Below are 20191 nucleotides of genomic sequence, written 5' to 3' on the forward strand. Positions count from 1 at the left end.
CACTAGAAACACACAACATTGTAAAGTAGCTATACTCCAATAAAAGTTAAATTTTAAAAAAAAGAACTCATATGTTTGCATGTTTAGACCAGACTACTGATTAGGGTAATTTCCAGGGACTATCTTGACAATTGGACATTGAACTATTTATATGAATACATTTTTAAAAGGCCAGACACATATATACTTAAACAATAAATCATTTGAAATTGCAAACTCCTCATTCATTTTTTCATTGTTGTAAAATATGCATAATATAAAATTTACTATTTTAACTAAAGTGTACAGTTCCATCAGTTCAGTCATTCAGTCGTATCTGACTCTTTGTGACCCCATTGACTGCAGCACGCCAGGCCTCCCTGTCCATCACCAACTCCCAGAGCTTGCTCAAACTCATGTCTATCGAGTCAGTGATGCCATCCAACCATCTCATCCTCTGTCGTCCCCTTCTCCTCCTGCCTTCAATCTTTCCCAGCTTCAGGATCTTTTCCAATGAGTCAGTTCTTTGCATCAGGTGGCCAAAGTATTGGAGCTTCAGCATCAGTCCTTCCAATGAATGTTCAGGACTGATTTCCTTTAGGATGGGCTGGTTGGATCTCCTTGCAGTCCAAGGGACTCTCAAGAGTCTTCTCCAACACCATAGTTCAAAAGCATCAATTCTTTAGCACTCAGCTTTCCTTATGGTCCAACTCTCACATCTGTTCATGAGTACTGGAAAAACCGTAGCTTTGACTAGATGGACCTTTGTCGGGAAAGTAATGTCTCTGCTTTTTAATATGCTGTCTAGTTTGGTCATAGCTTTTCTTCCAAGGAGCAAGTCTTTTTTGATTTCATGGCTGAAGTCACCATCTGCAGTGATTTTGGAGCCCAAGAAATTAAAGTCTGTCACTGTTTCCATTGTTTCCCCATCTATTTGCCATGAAGTGATGGGACTGGATGCCATGATCTTAGTTTTTTGAAGGATGAGTTTTAAGCCAGCTTTTTCACTCTCCTCTTTCACTTTCATCAAGAAGCTCTTTAGTTCTTCGCTTTCTGCCATCAGGGTGGTGTCATCTGCATATCTGAGGTTATCGATATTTCTCCTGGCAGTCTTCATTCCAGCTTGAGCTTCATCCAGCCTGGCATTTCACATGATGTACTCTGCATGGAAGTTAAATAAGCAGGCTGACAATATACAGCCTTGACGTACTCCTTTCCCAATTTGAAACCAGTTTGTTGTTCCATGCCCAGTTCTAACTGTTGCTTCTTGACCTGTGTACAGATTTCTCTACATACAGATCCGTAGCATTAAGTAAATTTTCATTGTTCTTTAAACATTACCAGCATCCATCTCTAGAACATTTTCCTCTTGCAGAACTGCAGCTCTCTACCCAGTAAGCATCTCCTTTATCTCTTTTACTCCTCTAACCATCAGCCTTTCTACTTTCTGTTTCTATTATTTTGATTACTCTAAGTATCTCATATAAGTGGAATCATAATATATTTGTTCTTATTTTACTTAGCATGTCTTCAGTGTTTATCCATGTTGTAGCATATATCAGAATTTTATTCCTCTGTGAGACTGAATGATATTCCATTGTATATATAGCCCACATTTTGTATATCCATTCATCTATATGTGGACACTTGGGTTGCTTCTACCTTTGGGCTATTGTGAATAATGCTTCTGTGAACACTGATTTACAAATATCCGTTCAAGTCCCTGCTTTCACTTCTTTTGTATTTACATCCAGAATTGGAGTTGCTAGATCAAGTGGCAATTCTACATTTAATTTTTTTTTCTTTTATTTTTTGAGGAACTGCCATATTGTTTTTCCATAGTGGCTACTCCATTTTCTGTGCCCACTGGGAATGCACAGGAGTTCCAATTTCTCCACATCTATGCCAACACTTGTTTGGTATTTTTTTTTTTTGGTAAGAGTAATAATGGTGTGATGTGGTAGCTCGCTGTTTTTTGTCTTTCAGTCAGCATTTATTGGGTATCTACAAGCCTGACATGTATTCAGTTCCATGTGTGGATTCTTTTTTGATGATTTGATACCTATTTATATAAGTATTTAATATGTATATCTATTTATATACATATAAATGAAATGCTTACCACAGTAAGGTTTGTTAATGCATCCTTCACTTCACATAAGTACCATTTGTTGCTGATGGTATGCTGAGAACGTTAATGCTCTACTCAGAGCAACTTTCAAGCGTACAATGCAGTACTGTTAACCGTAGTCATCATAGTCAGTATACACTAGATCCCCAAACTTACTCATCTTATAACTGAAACTTGGTGCGCTCTGACGAGCCTCTCCCCATTTCCCACCCACCCCAGCCTGCAGCTCCTGGCAGCCACCACTCTGCTTCCTTTCTATGAGTTCAGTGGTTTTCGATTCCACGTTCAATTGACATCATGTGGTATTTGTCTTTCTCTGACTTGTTTCACTTAGCATAGTGCCATCAGGTCTTTCCACACTGTCGCAAATAACAGGATTTCCTTTTTATGGCTGAATGACATTTCATTGTATATATACCGCATTATCTTTATTTCATTCACCTCTCAGTGGCCACATAGGTCATCTCCGTGTCTTGACTATTGTGAGTAATGCTGCAGTGAACATGGGAGTGCCAATGTCTCTCTGAGATGGTAATTTCACCTCTTTTGGAGGTAAACTCAGAACTGGGATTGCTGGATCACTGTAGTTCTACTTTTTAAAGAAATAAACCGAGGAACCTCCGTCCTGTTCTCCTTAGTGGCTATATCACTGTGGCTTTGACTTGCATTTCTCTAATGATTAGTGATGTTGACTATCTCTTCATCTGCTTCTTGAGCCATTTCTGTATCTTCTTTGGAGAAATGTACGTTCAAGTCCTTTTGTGGTTCAGTTGCTAAGTTGTGTCTGACTCTGTGACCCCACGGACTGCAGCATGCCAGTCTCCTCTGTCCTCCACTATTTCCCAGAGTTTGCTCAAATTCATGTCCATTGCTCGGAGAAGGCAGTGGCACCCCACTCCAGTACTCTCGCCTGGAAAATCCCATGGGCGGAGGAGCCTGGTAGGCTGCAGTCCATGGGGTCGCTAAGAGTCCGACACGACTGAGAGACTTCACTTTCACTTTCATGCATTGGAGAAGGAAATGGCAACCCACTCCAGTGTTCTTGCCTGGAGAACCCCAGGGATGGGGAGCCTGGTGGGCTGCTGTCTATGGGGTCGCACAGAATTGGACGACTGAAGCGACACAGCAGCAGCAGCAGCATGTCCATGGAGTTGCTGATGCATTTGCAGCATGTCCATCTCATCCTCTGCTGCCTCCTCCTCCTTTTGCTTTCAGTATTTCCCAGCATCAGATAAGGGTCTTTTCCAATGAGTTGGCTCTTCACATCAGGTGGCCAAAGTATTGGAACTTCAGCTTCAGCATCAGTCTTTCCAATGAGTGTTCAGGGTGGATTTCCTTTAGGATTAATTGGTTTGATCTCCTTGCAGTCCAAGGGACTCTCAACAGTCTTTTCCAGCATCACAGTTCAAAAGCATCAATCTTAAGTGCTCAGCCTTCTTTATGGTCCAACCCTTTATTTATTTATTTAAATTGGAGGCTAATTACTTTACAACATTGTAGTGGTTTTTGCCAGACATTGACATGAATCAGCCATGCTCGTACATGTGTCCCCCATCCTGAAGCCCCTTCCAACATCCCTCCCCATCCCATTCCTCAGGGTTGTCCCAAGTGCACTGGCTTTGAGTGCCCTGTTTAATGCATTGAACTTGAACTGGTGATTTATTTCATATACAGTAATATACATGTTTCAATGCTCTTCTTTCAAATCATCCCACCCTCACCTTATCCCACAGAGTCCAAAATTCTGTTTTTATATCTGTGTCTCTTTTGCTGCCTCGCATATAGGGTCATCATTACCATCTTTCTAAATTCCATATATATGCATTAATATACTGTATTGGTGTTTTTCTTTCTGACTTACTTCACTCTGTATAATAGGCTCCAGTTTTATCCACCTCATTAGAACTGATTCAAATGTATTCTTTTATGGCTGAGTAATACTCCATTGTGTATATGTACCACAGCTTTCTTATCCATTCATCTGCCGAGGACATCTAGGTTGCTTCCATGCCCTGGCTATTATAAACAGTGCTGCAATGAACATTGGGGTACACGTGTCTCTTTCAGTTCTGGTTTCCTTGGTGTGTATGCCCAGCAGTGGGATCTCTGGGTCGTATGGCAGTTCTGTTCCAGTTTTTTAAGGAATCTCCACACTGTTCTCCATAGTGGCTGTACTAGTTTGCACTCCCACCAACAGTGTAAGAGGGTTCCTTTTTCTCCGCACCCTCTCCAGCATTTACTATTTGTAGACTTTTTGGTAGCGGCCACTCTGACAGTCCAGCTTTTATATCCGTACGTGACGGTCCAGCTTTTATATCCGTACATGACCACTGAAAAAGCCTTGCTTTGACCATACACTTTATCAGCAAAGTGATGTCTCTTTTTAATATGCTGTCTAGGTTTGTGATAGCTTTCCTCCCAGGGAAGAAGCATCTTTTAATTTCATGGCTACCATCTGCAGTGATTTTGGAGCCCAAGAAAATCAAATCTGTCACTGCTTCCATTGTTTCCCCATCTATTTGCAATGAAGTGATGGGACCAGATGCCGTGATCTTAGTTTTCTTGAATGTTTAGTTTCAAGCCAGCTTTTTCACTCTCCTCCTTCATCCTCATCAAGAGGCTCTTTATTCCTCTTCACTTTCTTCCGTTAGAGTGGTATTGTCTGCATATCTGAGGTTGCTGACATTTCTCCCTGCAATCTTCTTTTTCAGTGTACATGTCTTCTTTTTATTAAATATCACCCTGATAATATCACCCTTAACTCACATTAACTTCAAAATTTGATCCTAGAGAGCTGAGTTAGAGATAACTTTATGACTTGTTGATTTAAAAGAAGAATTTGAGAACAAGTAAAAGCTGAAGCACACTTTTAAGTCCATCTGAGCTTAACACTAATAACATTTTAAAAGACAGTATCCAGCACCCATCAAACACCATCACTGACACTAAAGTAGATGTAAGTGAAAGACATAAAGGCCTTTTTGTGGAAAACATGTTTATAACTCTTAACATGCAGGATTATAAAAATTATAAAAATCAAACATTTCTCACATTACTATTGCAACCTTTAATGAAATATCATCATTTCTTGAGATTCTCCCCACAGTCTTGATTTCAGCTTATGATTCACCCAGCCTGGCATTCCACATGATGTCCTCTGTATAGAAGTTAAATATATATCCAAGGTGACAGTACACACCTCAGTGTACTCCTTGCCCAATTTGGAACCAGTCTGTTGTTCCATGTCCAGTTCTAACTGTTGCTTCTTGACCTGCATACAGGTTTCTCAGGAGACAGGTAAAGTGGTCTGGTAGTCCCACCTCTTTCAGAATTTTCCAGTTTGTAGTGATACACAGAGTCAAAGGCTTTAGCATAGTCAATGAAGCAAAATTAGATGTTTTTCTGGAATTCCCTTGCTTTTTCTATTATAGAACAAATGTTGGCAATTTGATCTCTTGTTCCTCTTTGTTTTTTCTAAATCCAGCTTGAACATCTGGAAGTTCAGGGTTCATGTACTGTTGAAGCCTGGCTTGGAGAATTTTAGCATTACTTTACTAGCATGTGAGATGAGTATAATCGTGCAGTAGTTTGAACATTCTTTGGCATTGCCTTTCTTTGGGATTGGAATGAAAACTGACCTTTTCCAGGCCTGTGGCCACTGCTGAGTCTTCCAAATTTGCTGGCATATTGAGTGCAGCACTTTCACAGCATCATCTTTCAGGATTTGAATTAGCTCAGCTGGTATTCCATCACCTCCACTAGCTTTGTTTGCAATAATTTCTTCCTAAGGCCCACTTGACTTCAGGTCCTTCGCCTGTATTTGAATTGGGTTGTTTGTTTCCTTAAAAAGGAGAAGAAAGCTGGAAGACGTCTACTTCCTGATTTCAAAACTTCTGCAAAGCCACAGTAATCCAAAGAGTGAGGCACCGGCATAAGGACAGTTATGTGGACAATTGGAATAGAATAGAGGCCCCAGAACAGAACTCTTGTGCACGTGGTCAAGTGACGTTTTTAATTGAAGTATAATTGATGTACAGTGTTATACAAGTTACAGGCGTACAGCATAGTAATTCAGTTTTCAAAGGTTATCTCCATTTATAGTTATTTTAAAATATTAGCTATATTTTCTGTGTTGTATAGTCAGGAGATTTTTTTGACAAGGGTGCCTATCTCATTCAATGGGAAAAGGAGAGCCTCTTCAATAAAGGGTGCTAGGAAAACTGGATGTGTCCATGTAACAGAATGAAGTTGGACCCTTACCTAACACCATAAACAAAAGTTAATTCAAAGGATCAAAGACCTAAAAGTAAGAGCTAAAGTGTAAAACACTTAAAAGGAAACATAGAGGGGACTATGACATGTATGGGGCTTTGATGGCCTCCCTGATGGCTCAGCTGGTAAAGAATCTGCCCGCAATGCAGGAGACCCCAGTTCGATTCCTGGGTCGGGAAGATACACTGGAAAAGGCAAAGGCTACCCACTCCAGTATTCTTGGGCTTCCCTCGTGGCTTAGCTGGTAAAGAATCTGCCTGTAATACTGGAGACCTGGCTTCAATCCCTGGGTTGGGAAGATCCCTGGAGGAGGGAAAGGCTACCCATTCCAGTATTCTTGCCTGGAGAATTCCATTGACTTGTATGTATAGTCTGTGGGGTCACAAAGAGTCAGACAAGACAGAGCGACTTTCACTTCACTTCACAATGATTTTTTACTTTTTTAAAATTTATTTATGGCTGTGTTGGGTCTTCGTTGCTGCTCACAGACTTCTTCTAGCTGCGGGGAGTGGGGCTACTCCGCCTCGTGGTGCCTGGGCGTCTCATTGCCGTGGCTTCTCTTGCTGCAGAGCACAGGCTCTGGAGAGCAGGCTCTGTAGTTGTGGCATATGGACTCGGCTGCCCGGAGACATGTGGCGTCTTCCCGGATCAGGGATTGAACCCATGTCCTGTGCATTGGCAAGGGATTCTTAACCGCTGGACCACCAGGGAAGTCACGATTTCTTTTTGTGATTGAAGTGTGGTTCATTTATAATGTTGTGTTTCAGGTGTACAGCAAAGTGACTCAGTTTCACATACGTGTGTGTGTGTTAGTCGTTCAGTCGTGTCCGACTCTTGCGACCCCATGGACTGTAGCCCGCCAGGCTCCTCAGTCTGTGCGATTTCCCAGGCCAGAATACTGGAGTGGGTTGCCGCTTCCTCCTCCAGGGATCGAACCTGGGCCTCCTGCGTTACCGGCAGATTCTTTACTATCTGAGCCACCAGGGACGTCCAGTTTCATATATATGTCTAATTTCATATATATATAACTTCAGATTCTTTCTGTTATAGGTTATCACAGGATACTAAATATAGCTCCATGTGCTGTGTAGTAGGTCCTTGTTTATCTACTTTATATACAGTCATGTGTATCTGTTAATCCCAAGCTCCTACTTTTTCCTTCCTCCCCCTTCCTCTTTGGTAACCATGAGTTTGTTTTCTTTGTCTGTGAATCTGTTTTGTAAATAAGCTCATTTGTAATTGAGGAAAAAAGATTTCACATATAAGTGATAACATATGTTACTTGTCTTTTTCTTTGACTTACTTTGGTTAGTATGATAATCCCTAGGGCTGTCCATGTTGCTGCAAATGGCATTATTTCACTTCATTGTTTCCTTTTATGGTTAAGTAACAGTCGTTGTGGAGAAGGCAATGGAGAAGGCAGTGGCCCCCACTCCAGCACTCTTGCCTGGAAAATCCCATGGATAGAGGAGCCTGGTAGGCTGCAGTCCATGGGGTCGCTAAGAGTCAGACACAACTGAGCGACTTCACTTTCACTTCTCACTTTCATGCATTGGAGAAGGAAATGGCAACCCACTCCAGTGTTCTTGCCTGGAGAATCCCAGGGACAGGGGAGCCTGGTGGGCTGCCGTCTATGGGGTCGCACAGAGTTGGACACGACTGAAGTGACTTAGCAGCAGCAGCAGCAGACATATGGCAACTCACTCCAGTATCCTTGCCTGGAAAATCTCATGGAAAGAGGAGCCTGGTAGGCTGCAGTCCATGGGGTCGCTAAGAGTCAGACACAACTGAGCGACTTCACTTTCACTTCTCACTTTCATGCATTGGAGAAGGAAATGGCAACCCACTCCAGCGTTCTTGCCTGGAGAATCCCAGGGACGGGGGAGCCTGGTGGGCTGCCGTCTATGGGGTCGCACAGAGTTGGACACGACTGAAGTGACTTAGCAGCAGCAGCAACAGTCCGTTGTATACACACCCCACACCTTCTTTATCCGTTCATCTGCTAATGTACGCTTGGGTTGTTCCCATGTCTTGGCTACTATGAATAGTGCTTCTATGAACACTGGGGTGCATGGATCTTTTTGCATTCGTTTTCTCTAGATATATGCCTGTTTTGTGCTAATACCATGCTGTTTTGATTACTGAAGCTTTGTAGTATAATCTGAAGTCTTGGGAGGACAGTGATTTCTTATATAGGACACCAAAGGCAAAGGCAACCAAAAAAAAAAGATAAACTGGACTTCATGAAAATGAAAAAGTTCTGTGCATCAAAGGATACCATCAACAGAATAAAAAGGAAAGCCATAAAATGGAAGAAAATATTTGGAAATCACATATCTGATAAAGAATTAATATCTAGAATCTTTAGGACAGAGAACTCTTGAGACCCACATTCAGTTCTTAGAGAAAGTTAAAGGCTGTGGAGAAGCAGTTTATACCTGATTATTCCCTGGTTCACTGCAAACCCAGGCCAGTTATCTTCAACCTTAGGTGTCTCTTTGTGGAAGAGTTACTACCCTGCTCTTGAGGATTATTATTAACATAGAAGCCATTCAGACCTTCTGCCGATAGGATGCAGGGAGCTTAATTAAAGGGGAAAAATTATTTTCTTTCCTGCAGCTAAGCAGAAGAGTAATGTCTAGTGGCAGAAGGACACTACACGTGATCCTCGTTCTGCCCACAGGATTATAAACCTGCTGTTAATTTCCATTCTTCTGGAAGGCTCTGGTGGCAGGTTCACAGCTGTGGCCTGCGTCTCCTTCCATCCTAGAATGGTGTCTTGGTCCCAGTGCCACCTAAGCTCAAACATCTCTAAAGAGTGAAACATACCCTCAAAGGCTCTGGAATCCAACTCTGAAACCGTTTGTGACAGGATATCATGGTTCTTCACATTCTAAGGGACTTTTAGGTCAAATTTTTAGAAAGATTTTTTTCTACTTTGCATAAGTGAGCCAAAGATTGGTTTAAAACTTTATTATCCTAGGGACCTTTTCTTGCCTATGAAAAATGAAAGTCCTAAAACACCTTATAATTGTCTAACACTGCCCCCTGCCCCAGCCTCTGGTTTTAGTCACCTCTGTCTAGCATTTGGAGCATACTTAACACTCCACTGTGGGCCAGCCCTCAGGACTGTCACATACAGTTGTGCAGGTTGGGCACTGTGCAAGGGGGCCACCTAGATTTGTGTGTTGATTGATTGTCATTATTTTTCTGAAAGGCACAGCAGAATGTGTTATTCTAACAAAATCCATATATTACGACCAACTCCTAGGGCAGACAGAGCATCTTGATGGAGTGTATTTGCATAGTTCCCAGGGAGGCTTTGTGTGAGTAACCCCTACCTGTGCTTTGCTTTGATGATGGGAAAGACTGAAGGCAGGAGGAGAAGGGGGCGACAGAGGATGTGATGGTTGGATGGCCTCATCAACTCAATGGACATGAGTTTGAGCAAACTCCAGGAGATGGTGAAGGACAGGGAGGCCTGGCGTGCTGCAGTCCATGGGGTCGCAGAGTCAGACACAACTTACTGACTAAATGACAACAACAATGTATAAAATAGATAACTGATGAGAACCTACTGTCTCGCTCAGGGCACTCTACTCAATGCTCTGCAATGACCTAAATGGGAAGAAAATCCAAAAAGAAAGGATACATGTATACATACAGCTGATTCACCTTGCTGTACAGCAGAAACTAACGCAACACTGCAAAGCAACTGTACTCCAGTAAAGAAAATGTTAAGAATAGGGATAAGGCAGGTGCTTATAAGAAATCCTGTAGAATGGATGCTCACTTTGAACCAGGCTCCATTTTAACACTGGCCAAGCACGCCAGCTGCCCACCAGCCAGCGTCCTGGACCACAGGTCCTGCTGCAGATGCCGTACCCTGCCACCCTGATGCCTTGCTGGGATGACGAGGTCCCTGGGAAAGAGGGCAGAGGGAAGACTCTGGAATGCCCCAGTACAGCTCAGTCAGCCAGCTCCATCACATGGTCATAGGTGGCTGAGGGGCCCCACACCCTGAATCATGGGATTGGCGCGGCTTAGTCTTCTAAGACATGATCGTTAACCTCCTCTCCGACAGTGTAAGGCCCCACAGCAGCCCTGCACTATGGAAAAGTCATGGAACCCAGACAGCTGTGGAGTGAACAGAGTCTTCAAGCAGAAGGTGGTCTGACTCACAGCTTTCCCAGTGAGTCAGCTCTTTGAATCGGGTGGTCAAAGTATTGGATCTTCAGCATCAGTCCTTCCAATGAATATCCAGTTGATTTCCTTTAGGATTGACTGATTTGATCTCCTTGCTGTCCAGGGCCTCTCGAGAGTCTTCTCCAGCACCACAGTTTGAAGGCATCAATTCTGTACATAGCAGTCTATATATGTCAAGGCCAATTTCTCAGTCCATCCCACCCCCCTTTCCCCACTTGGTGTCCATACTTTTGTTCTCTAGTCTTATGCCTCTATTTCTGCTTTGCAAATAGGTTCATCTGTACCACTTTTCTAGATTTCGCATAAGTGTGTTAATATATGATATTTGTTTTTCTCTTTCTGACTTCACCTTTTTTTAGAGAAGTGGATATAAAAGTAGATGCAGTGTATCCAGTAGTACACAGACGTGTGATGACTTGCCACAGACACTCTGTGCTAGTCCCAGGCTGGTTTTGGATCTAGAAGCCTCTGCTCTGCCCTGTGGTCCATGGGGATGCCTACCACTCCCTAAGTTCCTGCTTATGAGCAGAGGTTGTGTCCCCTGACTCTTACCTCTGTAAAGAGCCTTGTGTATTATACACAACGAATGTGAACGAATGGACAAAATTATGCGGAAGCCAAGTGGTGGAAAAAATGACCTTGTTTCATATATATTTGGTACAGCTCGAATGAGGTCACACTTACTGCTAAAATAGCATTGGATACTGTTGTTGTCATATTTATTATAACCCGCCTCTGCTTGGCAAGCCCGCTGGTGCTGGCGACACTGACGAGGCCCGTGTCCTCAAAGGGTTCACCGTCTAGCAGGGGAGATGGATGTATATGCCAGCAGTTACAGGGCATCAGAGGAATTTTAAAGCAACTGCGCCTGGCAACCATGACAAGGAGCCTGGTGAGTTAGGTCCAGAGAATAAACCACTAGACGGAACGCGAAGGCACAACGTGGTGTGAAGTGGTGCCGCCTAGTGGCGGTGGGGCTCCTAGGAAGTTCAGCTTCGCCTGTACCTGCAGCAGGTGGCAAGGAGAGGTCAGTGCAGACTGAGTCACACGGGACCTCCGAGATGGGTCTCTCCAGCTGCGGTAACAAATTACAGTGACCTGGGTGGCTTGAAACAGCAGAAATGTATCGTCTCTCAGCTCTGGAGGCTGAAAGTCCAAAGTCGAGTTTCCAAGATACCCGTTTGCTCTGCCGGCTCTCGAGGAGAACCCCTCCTTGCCCCTCCCGGCAGTCCTCGGTGTCCGTGGCTCGTAGACGCATCGCTCCGTCTCTGCCTCTGTGGTCCTGCCGTCTTCCCTCTGTGCGTGTCTGCCCCTCTGTCCACGTGTCCCCACTTTGCAAGGACACCAGTCGTGTTGGATCAGGACCCACCCGGATGACCTCACCTAAGCTCCATCTGCAAAGACTCCTGTCTCCAAGGGCGGTCACGTTCACAGTTGCCTGGGGGGAGGGCTTCAGCATATCTTTTCTCAACCCAAAGCAGCTCTGTGTGTTGGCTGAAGAAGCTGCGAAGGCTGGGAGTTGCAAGCCAAGGACAGGACCTGGAGTGTGTTTTGGAGGGTGAGGGGCGGGGGGGAGAGGCGGCCTCTGGAGGGTGCTGGCAACACGCTCGCTGCTGGGCACTCACTGCCCCACCAGAGGCTGGACGCCGCAATCACAGGCCTCGTTTCTTAAGCAGGATAAGATACGCATGACAAGTACAAACCACTTATGAAATTCAGACAGGATTAAGAATTTTCAGGGATTTGGTTGTTGGTTTACGTGTGGTGGTTCCCCACAGAAAAAGCCCTTGCTTTTTATTATGAACATTTCAAACGCAAGCCAGAGCAGAGAGAAGGTCACCCCCTCATATGGTCACTGGCGTGCTGCCCTAACTTTGCTGTGCCTGGCTTTGTAGGCAGGTTGTCACGTGAATGCCAGCTTTTTTGTCGTTTGTAATGTTGGACATTACGCAGTCCACTGTGCTTTGAGGGCAGGAGGAGAGGGGGGCGACAGAGGATGAGGTGGTTGGATGGCATCATCAACTCAGTGGACATGAGTTGGAACAAACTTTGGGAGACAGTGAAGGACAGGGGAGCCTGGCATGCTGCAGTCCATGGGGTTGCAGAGAGTCGGACACGACTGAGCGACTGAACAACAGCAGCACAGTCCCCGTGAGCCTAGGTTTTCACTTACAGAGTTGAGACGGCTCCTGGTGACGCCCCACAGCAAATGCAGTCAGTGTCCCACACAGCCCCTGGCAGACAGTCAGCTTCGAGGATAATAAATGTCTCTGTGACTTTCTGAATGGGCCCGAAGCCTAGGACCCTGGGACCCAGACCCACAGCCGCTCTCGGTAAAGCCTAAGGAGGCCACCAGAGTGGGACCTCAACCTGCCAGTCAGGAGACCTGGGGGAGGGGCATCTTTCAACGAGCATTTCCCCATAGTCATTATGCAAATTAAAAAAAAGAGTTAACAAGAAATAAATGTTCAGTGCTTTTTAAGGAAAGCCTCTGGTAAGAAATGACTGAGGAGTAGAAGAGAAAAAAAGAGTAAAGTGGTGATGCACAGGAACAGAGCCCCAGGGTTGCTCCTCCACCTCACGCCCCAGGCCACCTCCGTGAGGCTGGGGGTGCGCCTGGGACTCTGCATGGCTCACGGGCTCCCTGCTGACAGCTGCCCCCGCAACACCTGGGGGAAAAAGAGCGTGGGGCACCCTGGCTCCCCTGGGCCAAGCCTGTCCCTCCACCCATTCTTGCAACTCCTGTGAGCTGAGAATGAGTTTTACATATCTTAATGGTTAGAAATCAAAAGAAGAACTTTTGTGAGACATAAAAAATTACAACCTAGACAGCATATTAAAAAGCAGAGACATTACTTTGCCAACAAAAGTCTGTCTAGTCAAAGCTATGGTTTTTCCAGTAGTCATTGCTGGATATGAGAGTTGTACCATAAAGAAAGCTGAGCCCCGAAGAATTGATGCTTTTGAACTGTGTGGTGTTGGAGAAGACTTTTGAGAGTCCCTTGGACTGCAAGGAGATCCAACCAGTCCATCCTAAAGAAGATCAGTCCTGAATATTCATTGGAAGGACTGATGCTGAATCTGAAACTCCAATACTTTGGCCACCGGATGCAAAGAACTGACTTATTTGAAAAGACCCTGATGCTGGGAAAGATTGAAGGCGGGAGGAGATGGGGACGACAGAGGATGAGATGGTTGGATGGCATCACCGACTTAATGGACGTGAGTTTGAGTAAACTCCGGGAGTTGGTGATGTGGAGGCCTGGTGTGCTGTAGTCCATGGGGTTGCAAGGAGTCGGACACGACTGAGCAACTGAACTGAACTGAAAAATTACAAGAAATTCAAATTTCAACGTCCATTATCAGAACACAGACACACCCACTCTTTAACACGATGGCTGCAGTCACAAGCGCACAGTTGAGCAGGTGGGAGAGAAGGTACAGAGCCTGTAATACTGGCCATTTGGACTTTACAGTTAGGGTGTGTCAACGCCGAGGGTGGTGGTTCCCAGTGCCGCCAGCAGGGGGCAGCAGAAAGCCGTGTATGTGGGCCCAGCCTCCCGGGGCTCAGGAAGGGTATTTAGGAATGTGATGGGGAGACCAAGCTGAGGTTTAGGAGGGAGGTACAGGCCTGGGGTAGAAAGGCAATTAGCGAGGGGAGTGAGTGGAGAACGCCCAGGGTAAGTAGGGCAGTGGGGCACCCTCCTTAAGGGTTGGTGCGAGAGTAGACCCCCAGTGTGGAGGCCCAGGTGTGGGCCGTAGGGAGACGCTAGAGGGCTGCAGGTGGTGGGGAGAGGAGCATCGTTTTGGAGAGGGGCTGTCACCTGGTGGTCATGCCTCTGGGCAGCAGTCCCAGCAGTCCACGACTGGGAGGACGAGGGGCCAGCAGCCCCTGAGCTGTGGTCCCCCTGCCCCGCCACCCCCAGGGCTCAGAACTGCCCCTCCTCTGGAGTCTGCACTCTGGCCCAGGACAGGCTGAACAAGCAGTGTCTCTGTCTAATCTCCCTCTTTCCTCTGTCTTTCTCTGCTTTCGCAGTGATGGGGCCCTCGGTGCACTCGGGGTGGCTCCTTTAGATTCCAGCCAGTCTTCTTCCCCGAGGCTTCTGCAGATGTGAGCCTTCACTCTTTACAAGCTGGCTCTGCTGGTTTAGCGCTCAGCCTTCGGGGTGAGGCCTTTTTTATTTTTAAAGGGTTGTTTTGTAGTCGGACAGTGAGGAGGCTCACTCCTGTTAGAGTCTGGTGAGCACCGCGGTGAACCCCAGAAAAATGCACATGGGCAAGTGGACTCACAGTTTGAAATGTGATTTCAGGGCTCATCCGTCACCTGAGCTCCCCAAGTTAGGACCCCTGACTGGCAGTGGGCATAATCCCTGTAGCTCACACGGTAAAGAATCTGCCTGCAATGCAGAAGACCTGGTTTTGATCCCTGGGTTGGGAAGATCCTCTGGAGAAGGGTATGGCTACCCACTCCAGTATTGTTACCTGGAGAATCCCATGGAATTGGGGGGAGGGGGAGATCAGATCAGGGTCAGCTGGGGGGTTAGCCATCCCCAGCTTTAATGTTTGGGGCTTGATATAAGAGTACTTTACCCCCCACCCAAAGGCTCCCTGTAATTCCTGACTGTCTTACTACCCCGCCCCTGCCGCCCTGCCTCCTGTCTTATGGAGATGATGAAATATTTAAGGCTTTCTTTGGGAAGGATTATAGCCTTCTGAAGAAAAGTTATGACAAACCTAGACAGTGTATTAAAAAGCAGAGGCATCACTTTGCCAACAAAGGTCTGTCTAGTCAAAGCTATGGTTTTTCCTGTAGTCATGTACAGATGTGAGAGTTGGACCATAAAGAAAGCTGAGGGCCAAAGAATTGATGCTTTTGAACTGTGGTATTGGAGAAGACTTTTGAGAGTCCCTTGAACTGCAAGGAGATCAAACCAGTCCATGCTAAAGGAAATCAGTCCTGAATAATCATTAGAAGGACTGAAGCTGAAGCTCCAATACTTTGGCCACCTGATGCGAAGAGCTGACTCATTGGAAAAGCCCCTGATGCTGGGAAAGATTGAAGGCAGGAGGAGAAGGGGACGACAGAGGATGAGATGGTTGGATGGCATCACCGACTCAATGGACTCCAGGAGATAGTGAAGGACAGGGAAGCCTGGCATGCTGTAGTCCATGGGTTCACAAAGAGTCGGACACTGAGCGACTGAACAGCAACAACAAGAAAGCCTTCTGAAAGCACAACACGGGAGTTGCTCTGACCTCCTAGGACCATGCATCTGGCAGTTCTCAGCTGTGTGCTGGGTGCTCTGGGGGCTTCTTGGGAACTTCCCTGAGAGAATCCACTTCTGGTCTCCAGGCTGGGCAAGTGCACTGACCTCACCCTGTGCATTGGGCTGGGAAACATTGTGTTCACAGGACTGTGGGCTTTAGAGAGGGCTATTTTTAGGGTCTTAATACAGCACATCATAAAATCCCCTTTCCTTGAAACAAAAAGAGTACTATATCAGATGGAGTCTTATTTAGGAAATTATTAGCCTCTATAACTAGAAATAAGTAGATTACATTTTTTAAAAGATTAATTCAATCTGCGTAACAAAGAATGATTAAAGGAATATAGTCACTCCATTATGAAATGTTTGCAGAGGACAACTGGAAGCTTAGAAGCTTGAAGTGTTTTTCAAATGATCCAGAATTTAAAAATCTAATTCAGCATCAACTTTCAGTAAAAGCAATCATTTCCAGCAAGTATTGTCTCATTCTGTGTGTGGGCGTATGTGTGTGTGGAACATCAGCTTTAGGTGGAATATAATTTAGGTAACACAAAATTCACCTGTTTAAATGTACAGTTTCATGATTTTTTGGTAAAACATACAGATTCCCAGGTGGCTCAGTGGTAAAGAATCCACCTGCCAATGCAGAAGTAGATGGAGATGCAGGTTCGATCCCTGGGTCAGGAAGATCCCCTGGAGGGGGAAATGGCAACCCACTCCAGCATTCTTGCCTGAAAAACTCCATGGACAGAGAAGCCTGGGGTTTCAAAAAGTCAAATATGACCGAGCAACAGCGCACACCCCAAAATGGTCTCTTGCTTTTTAATCACAAGATGCACTGTTAGGAAAATAATAATTTTAATGTATTAGATCCTGTATTTCCATCATCTGTGTTGTATTCCTACTAATAAATGACCTCTACCGATATCTCTTCCAGGCAAGCACGAGACAGCCGGAGCAAAGCTCTTGCAATCTTATCAGAAGCTGAGGTGAGTGTTGTCAGAGGCCAGGCCGTCCTGGGCCCTCGGGGCTGGAGCACAGAGGACTCAGCGAAAGAACGTATAGGTCTCCTGACTTTCGGATGTCACTGCTCTGGAATGTAACTTTAAAAAAAAGATGATAAAAAGTGCCTGGAGAAGATGCAGAGATATTTCCACATTCTTATGAAAAGCTACAAGGATTGAGCATAAGATTTTCTCACAAGACATTTTGTTTCTTGAATTTTTTTGATATGTTTTCAGGAAACAAAATGTTGTTTTTGATGGCATGTCCAATGAGATTCAGGACTTCCTGGGTGGCTCGGTGGTAAAGAATCAGCCTACCATTGCAGGAGATGAAAGAGACTTGGGTTCAATCCCTGAGTCAGGAAGATTACCTGTAGAAGGAAATGAACCCATTCTAGTATTCTTGTCCGGAAAATTCCATGGACAGAGCAACCTGGTGGGCTACAGTCCATGGGGTGGCAAAGAGTCAGACATGGCTGAGCACATGCACCAGTGAGATTCTAAACCAAGCATTTGCTTTTATGAATCATTCATGTCCCCAACATCTTGCCCGGTGCCTGACACTTTAGAAACATTTGTGGAATGAACACTGGTGGGTTTGAATAATGGCCTGAGAGATAGTAACTTTATAAACAAAATTCTAAACACCCAGCCATCGTGAAGAGAGCAATAATTCACACACCCGACTATGCCGAATTTATTAAAGTGTTCTTGAAAAGTCTCCACCAGCAGCTTTTGTTTTGTTTTGTTTATGGTGAGACTTTCCAATTTCTGGATTTTTCATTGTTTTACTCCGTCCGTCCTCGTGCCAACTTCTTTTAGCATATACTTATGATTCCTCTTACTGTCGGTTTTTACATCCGTGACATCTGGGGCATTCTGCTGGGTGCTGTCCACTAAGAGGACGCTCACGTCCACGTGGCACCCATGTGTGGAGTCCAGGTGCCAGGGCAGCCAAGCCACAGAGCCGGGGCCCAGCACCCCAGCCGTTTTGTGAACACACGGCTGGAGTGCAGTGCCCTGGCCTGGGACCACAGGGCTGCGTCTCCCACGTTCAGACCCCAGGAATCAGCCCTGTGCGGAATGGATCCAGGCAGGCTGCTGGGCCCCCTTCTAAAAGGTGAGGCGTATTTTTTTGCAGAAAGGCAGAGGACTTGAATTGCAGGACAAATGTGAATGCTGTATACGCGTAATACTCACAACCCGTTTCTTGTCCCTGTGTTTCCCCTCAGCAACAAGATCTCTGTGGTTCCTCCCACTCCACCGCCTCTCAGCGAAAGCCAGTGTGGCGGCGGCCCTGCCAGGGTAACGTGCCCGTCCGGTGCCCGCTGGGTGGGGACGGGGATGGAAGCGGAGGAGACGGGGCCGAGAGGCTGAGCCTCGTGGCAGAGCGATCCAGCCTTGGCTGGAGGGTCCCGAGGCCAGGAGGGAAGGGGGCCCCCCGTAGGAGGCCGGAGGTGCTGGGCTCTGCCTGGGGTCTGGGTTCCCATCACGTGCTGGGGGCCATGGGCCCGCCCCCGCCACGCCCCACGTCGTCAGTGGACGTGTCTTCCGCCTGCATCCCACATCCCTATCTCTTCACTCTTGTCGTTTTCTTGCTTCTGTCCCCTCACCGTGCCCTTGAGTGTGGGGGTCTGGACGGGCTCCCGTGTGTGTCAGGGGCCTTTGGGGGTTGGAAAGGGAAATACAGGTTGATTCACAGGCATGTGACTCACAGATGGGGGAGTACCTGTGGAAATGTGCGTGTGCGTGTCTTTGAGTGTTTGTAGGTGCTTAGCGTAAAGAAGACCAGGACTCTTCCCATCCAGAGAGTTAGCTGTGTGATTCTGGGGGACTTACCTGGGCTCCCAACTTCCCTGGTGGCTCAGACGATAAAGCGTCTGTCTACAATGCGGGAGACCTGGGTTCGATCCCTGGGTCGGGAAGATCCTCTGGAGAAGGAAATGGCAATCCACTCCAGTACTATTGCCTGGAAAATCCCATGGACAGAGGAGCTTGGTAAGCTACAGTCCATGGGTCTCAAAGAGTTGGACACGACTGAGCAACTTCACTTTCTACTTTTACCTGGGCTCCCACCTGGGAGGCAGCAATAATCATACTCGTTTGGCTCGCCTCCGACGGCTGGTATGAGAAATTACCCAGATAATGTCTGTGCTGATACTTGGAAATTGTCAAGTGCCATGGAAACATGTGGTTTTGATTATTTATTATTCTGCATATTAAAGGGAGTAACTCCATCTCTGTACGGGATATACATGTCTGCTGGCAAGAGAATTCTTTTTCCAGTTTCAGACTGAGACCCCAGAGTGACCTTCAAAATCCTGCTCTACTCTCTCCTTGGGAGAGGTTTCCTTTACTCCTTGAGAGTAATTTATCTGAAGTTACTCGAGCACAGACATGCTCAAGACATATTACTGGGACGGATGGACGGATGGACGGATGGATGAGACTCGCAGAGGGGGTGGCCTCATTTCTGTTCTTTCTCTGCCCTTTTCCTCTCTCTTCTGCACTGGGGGGTGGACCTGACCCCTGGCTCTAGTCTGGCTCCTCCACGTTGACGTCCTCTCTGGACCGAGCTGGGGTCAGTGACGTAAGAGAAGGAGGCCAGAGAAGTAAGAATTTGCTCACTGAGTCTTTGAGGCCATGACGTGTCCGTGCTTATTTCTACGAGGTAGTTGTTAGCTTTTCGACAACCACATGGTACTGCCCCTTCCTTTAAGGCAGTTGTCAAAACTCAGAGGAGAGACGCTGAATAAAGAGGGCTCCTCCCTCCTCTCTAGAGGCCTGTGCCCCAGAGACACACGTGCACACACCCACATGCACCCCAAGAACCCACACATGCCTTCACCCACCCATACAGGCATTTGGGGGTTGGTGGCCTGGAGCCTTCTGGGGCAAACACCAGTCATCAGACAGAAGTCTCATTCTCTCCTTCTGTCTCTGCTTTAGTTGCAGGAACTCGGGCAGTTTAAAGGATTCAATAAGTCTGTGGAAAATTTGTTTCTGTCTGTCACCACCCACATGAAAAGTAAGTGGCTGCCTCTCCGGGGGTTCTGGCACTGCCCTGCAGGCCAGGCATGCGCACCGGCTCCTGGAGAAAGCCAGGGCCCTTCCCCTGTCCCATGTCTGCATCAGCAACAGCTCTGAAGGCCCGGCGTGCACTGGGACCTTTCTAGCTGCCAGCAGAGCAGGAGGCCCCAAAGCTTCCAGCGGGTAGACTGGACAGCGGCGTGGACGGCACTGCTCGGAGGGGAGCGACTCTGACGTATCCTGGGGGACAGGGGACAGGGAAGCCCCAGGGCTTTGTGGGAGGGTAGGCGTGTCTGGGATCT

General features: G+C 46.5%; 1 protein-coding gene across 1 annotated transcript in view; it reads left to right on the top strand.

Annotated features, from left to right (window-relative positions):
* Positions 1 to 20191, top strand: part of SYTL3 (synaptotagmin like 3) — a 96391-nt gene that overhangs the window by 43293 nt on the left and 32907 nt on the right. Inside the window, exons 5-7 of the mRNA XM_070376969.1 lie at positions 16793 to 16844; positions 18092 to 18164; positions 19809 to 19887. Coding sequence (XP_070233070.1) covers positions 16793 to 16844; positions 18092 to 18164; positions 19809 to 19887 — 204 coding nt within the window. The remainder of the gene's footprint in view (positions 1 to 16792; positions 16845 to 18091; positions 18165 to 19808; positions 19888 to 20191) is intronic.

The sequence above is a fragment of the Bos mutus genome, chromosome 9 (assembly GCF_027580195.1).
Source record: "Bos mutus isolate GX-2022 chromosome 9, NWIPB_WYAK_1.1, whole genome shotgun sequence".
Taxonomy (NCBI): Eukaryota; Metazoa; Chordata; class Mammalia; order Artiodactyla; family Bovidae; genus Bos; species Bos mutus.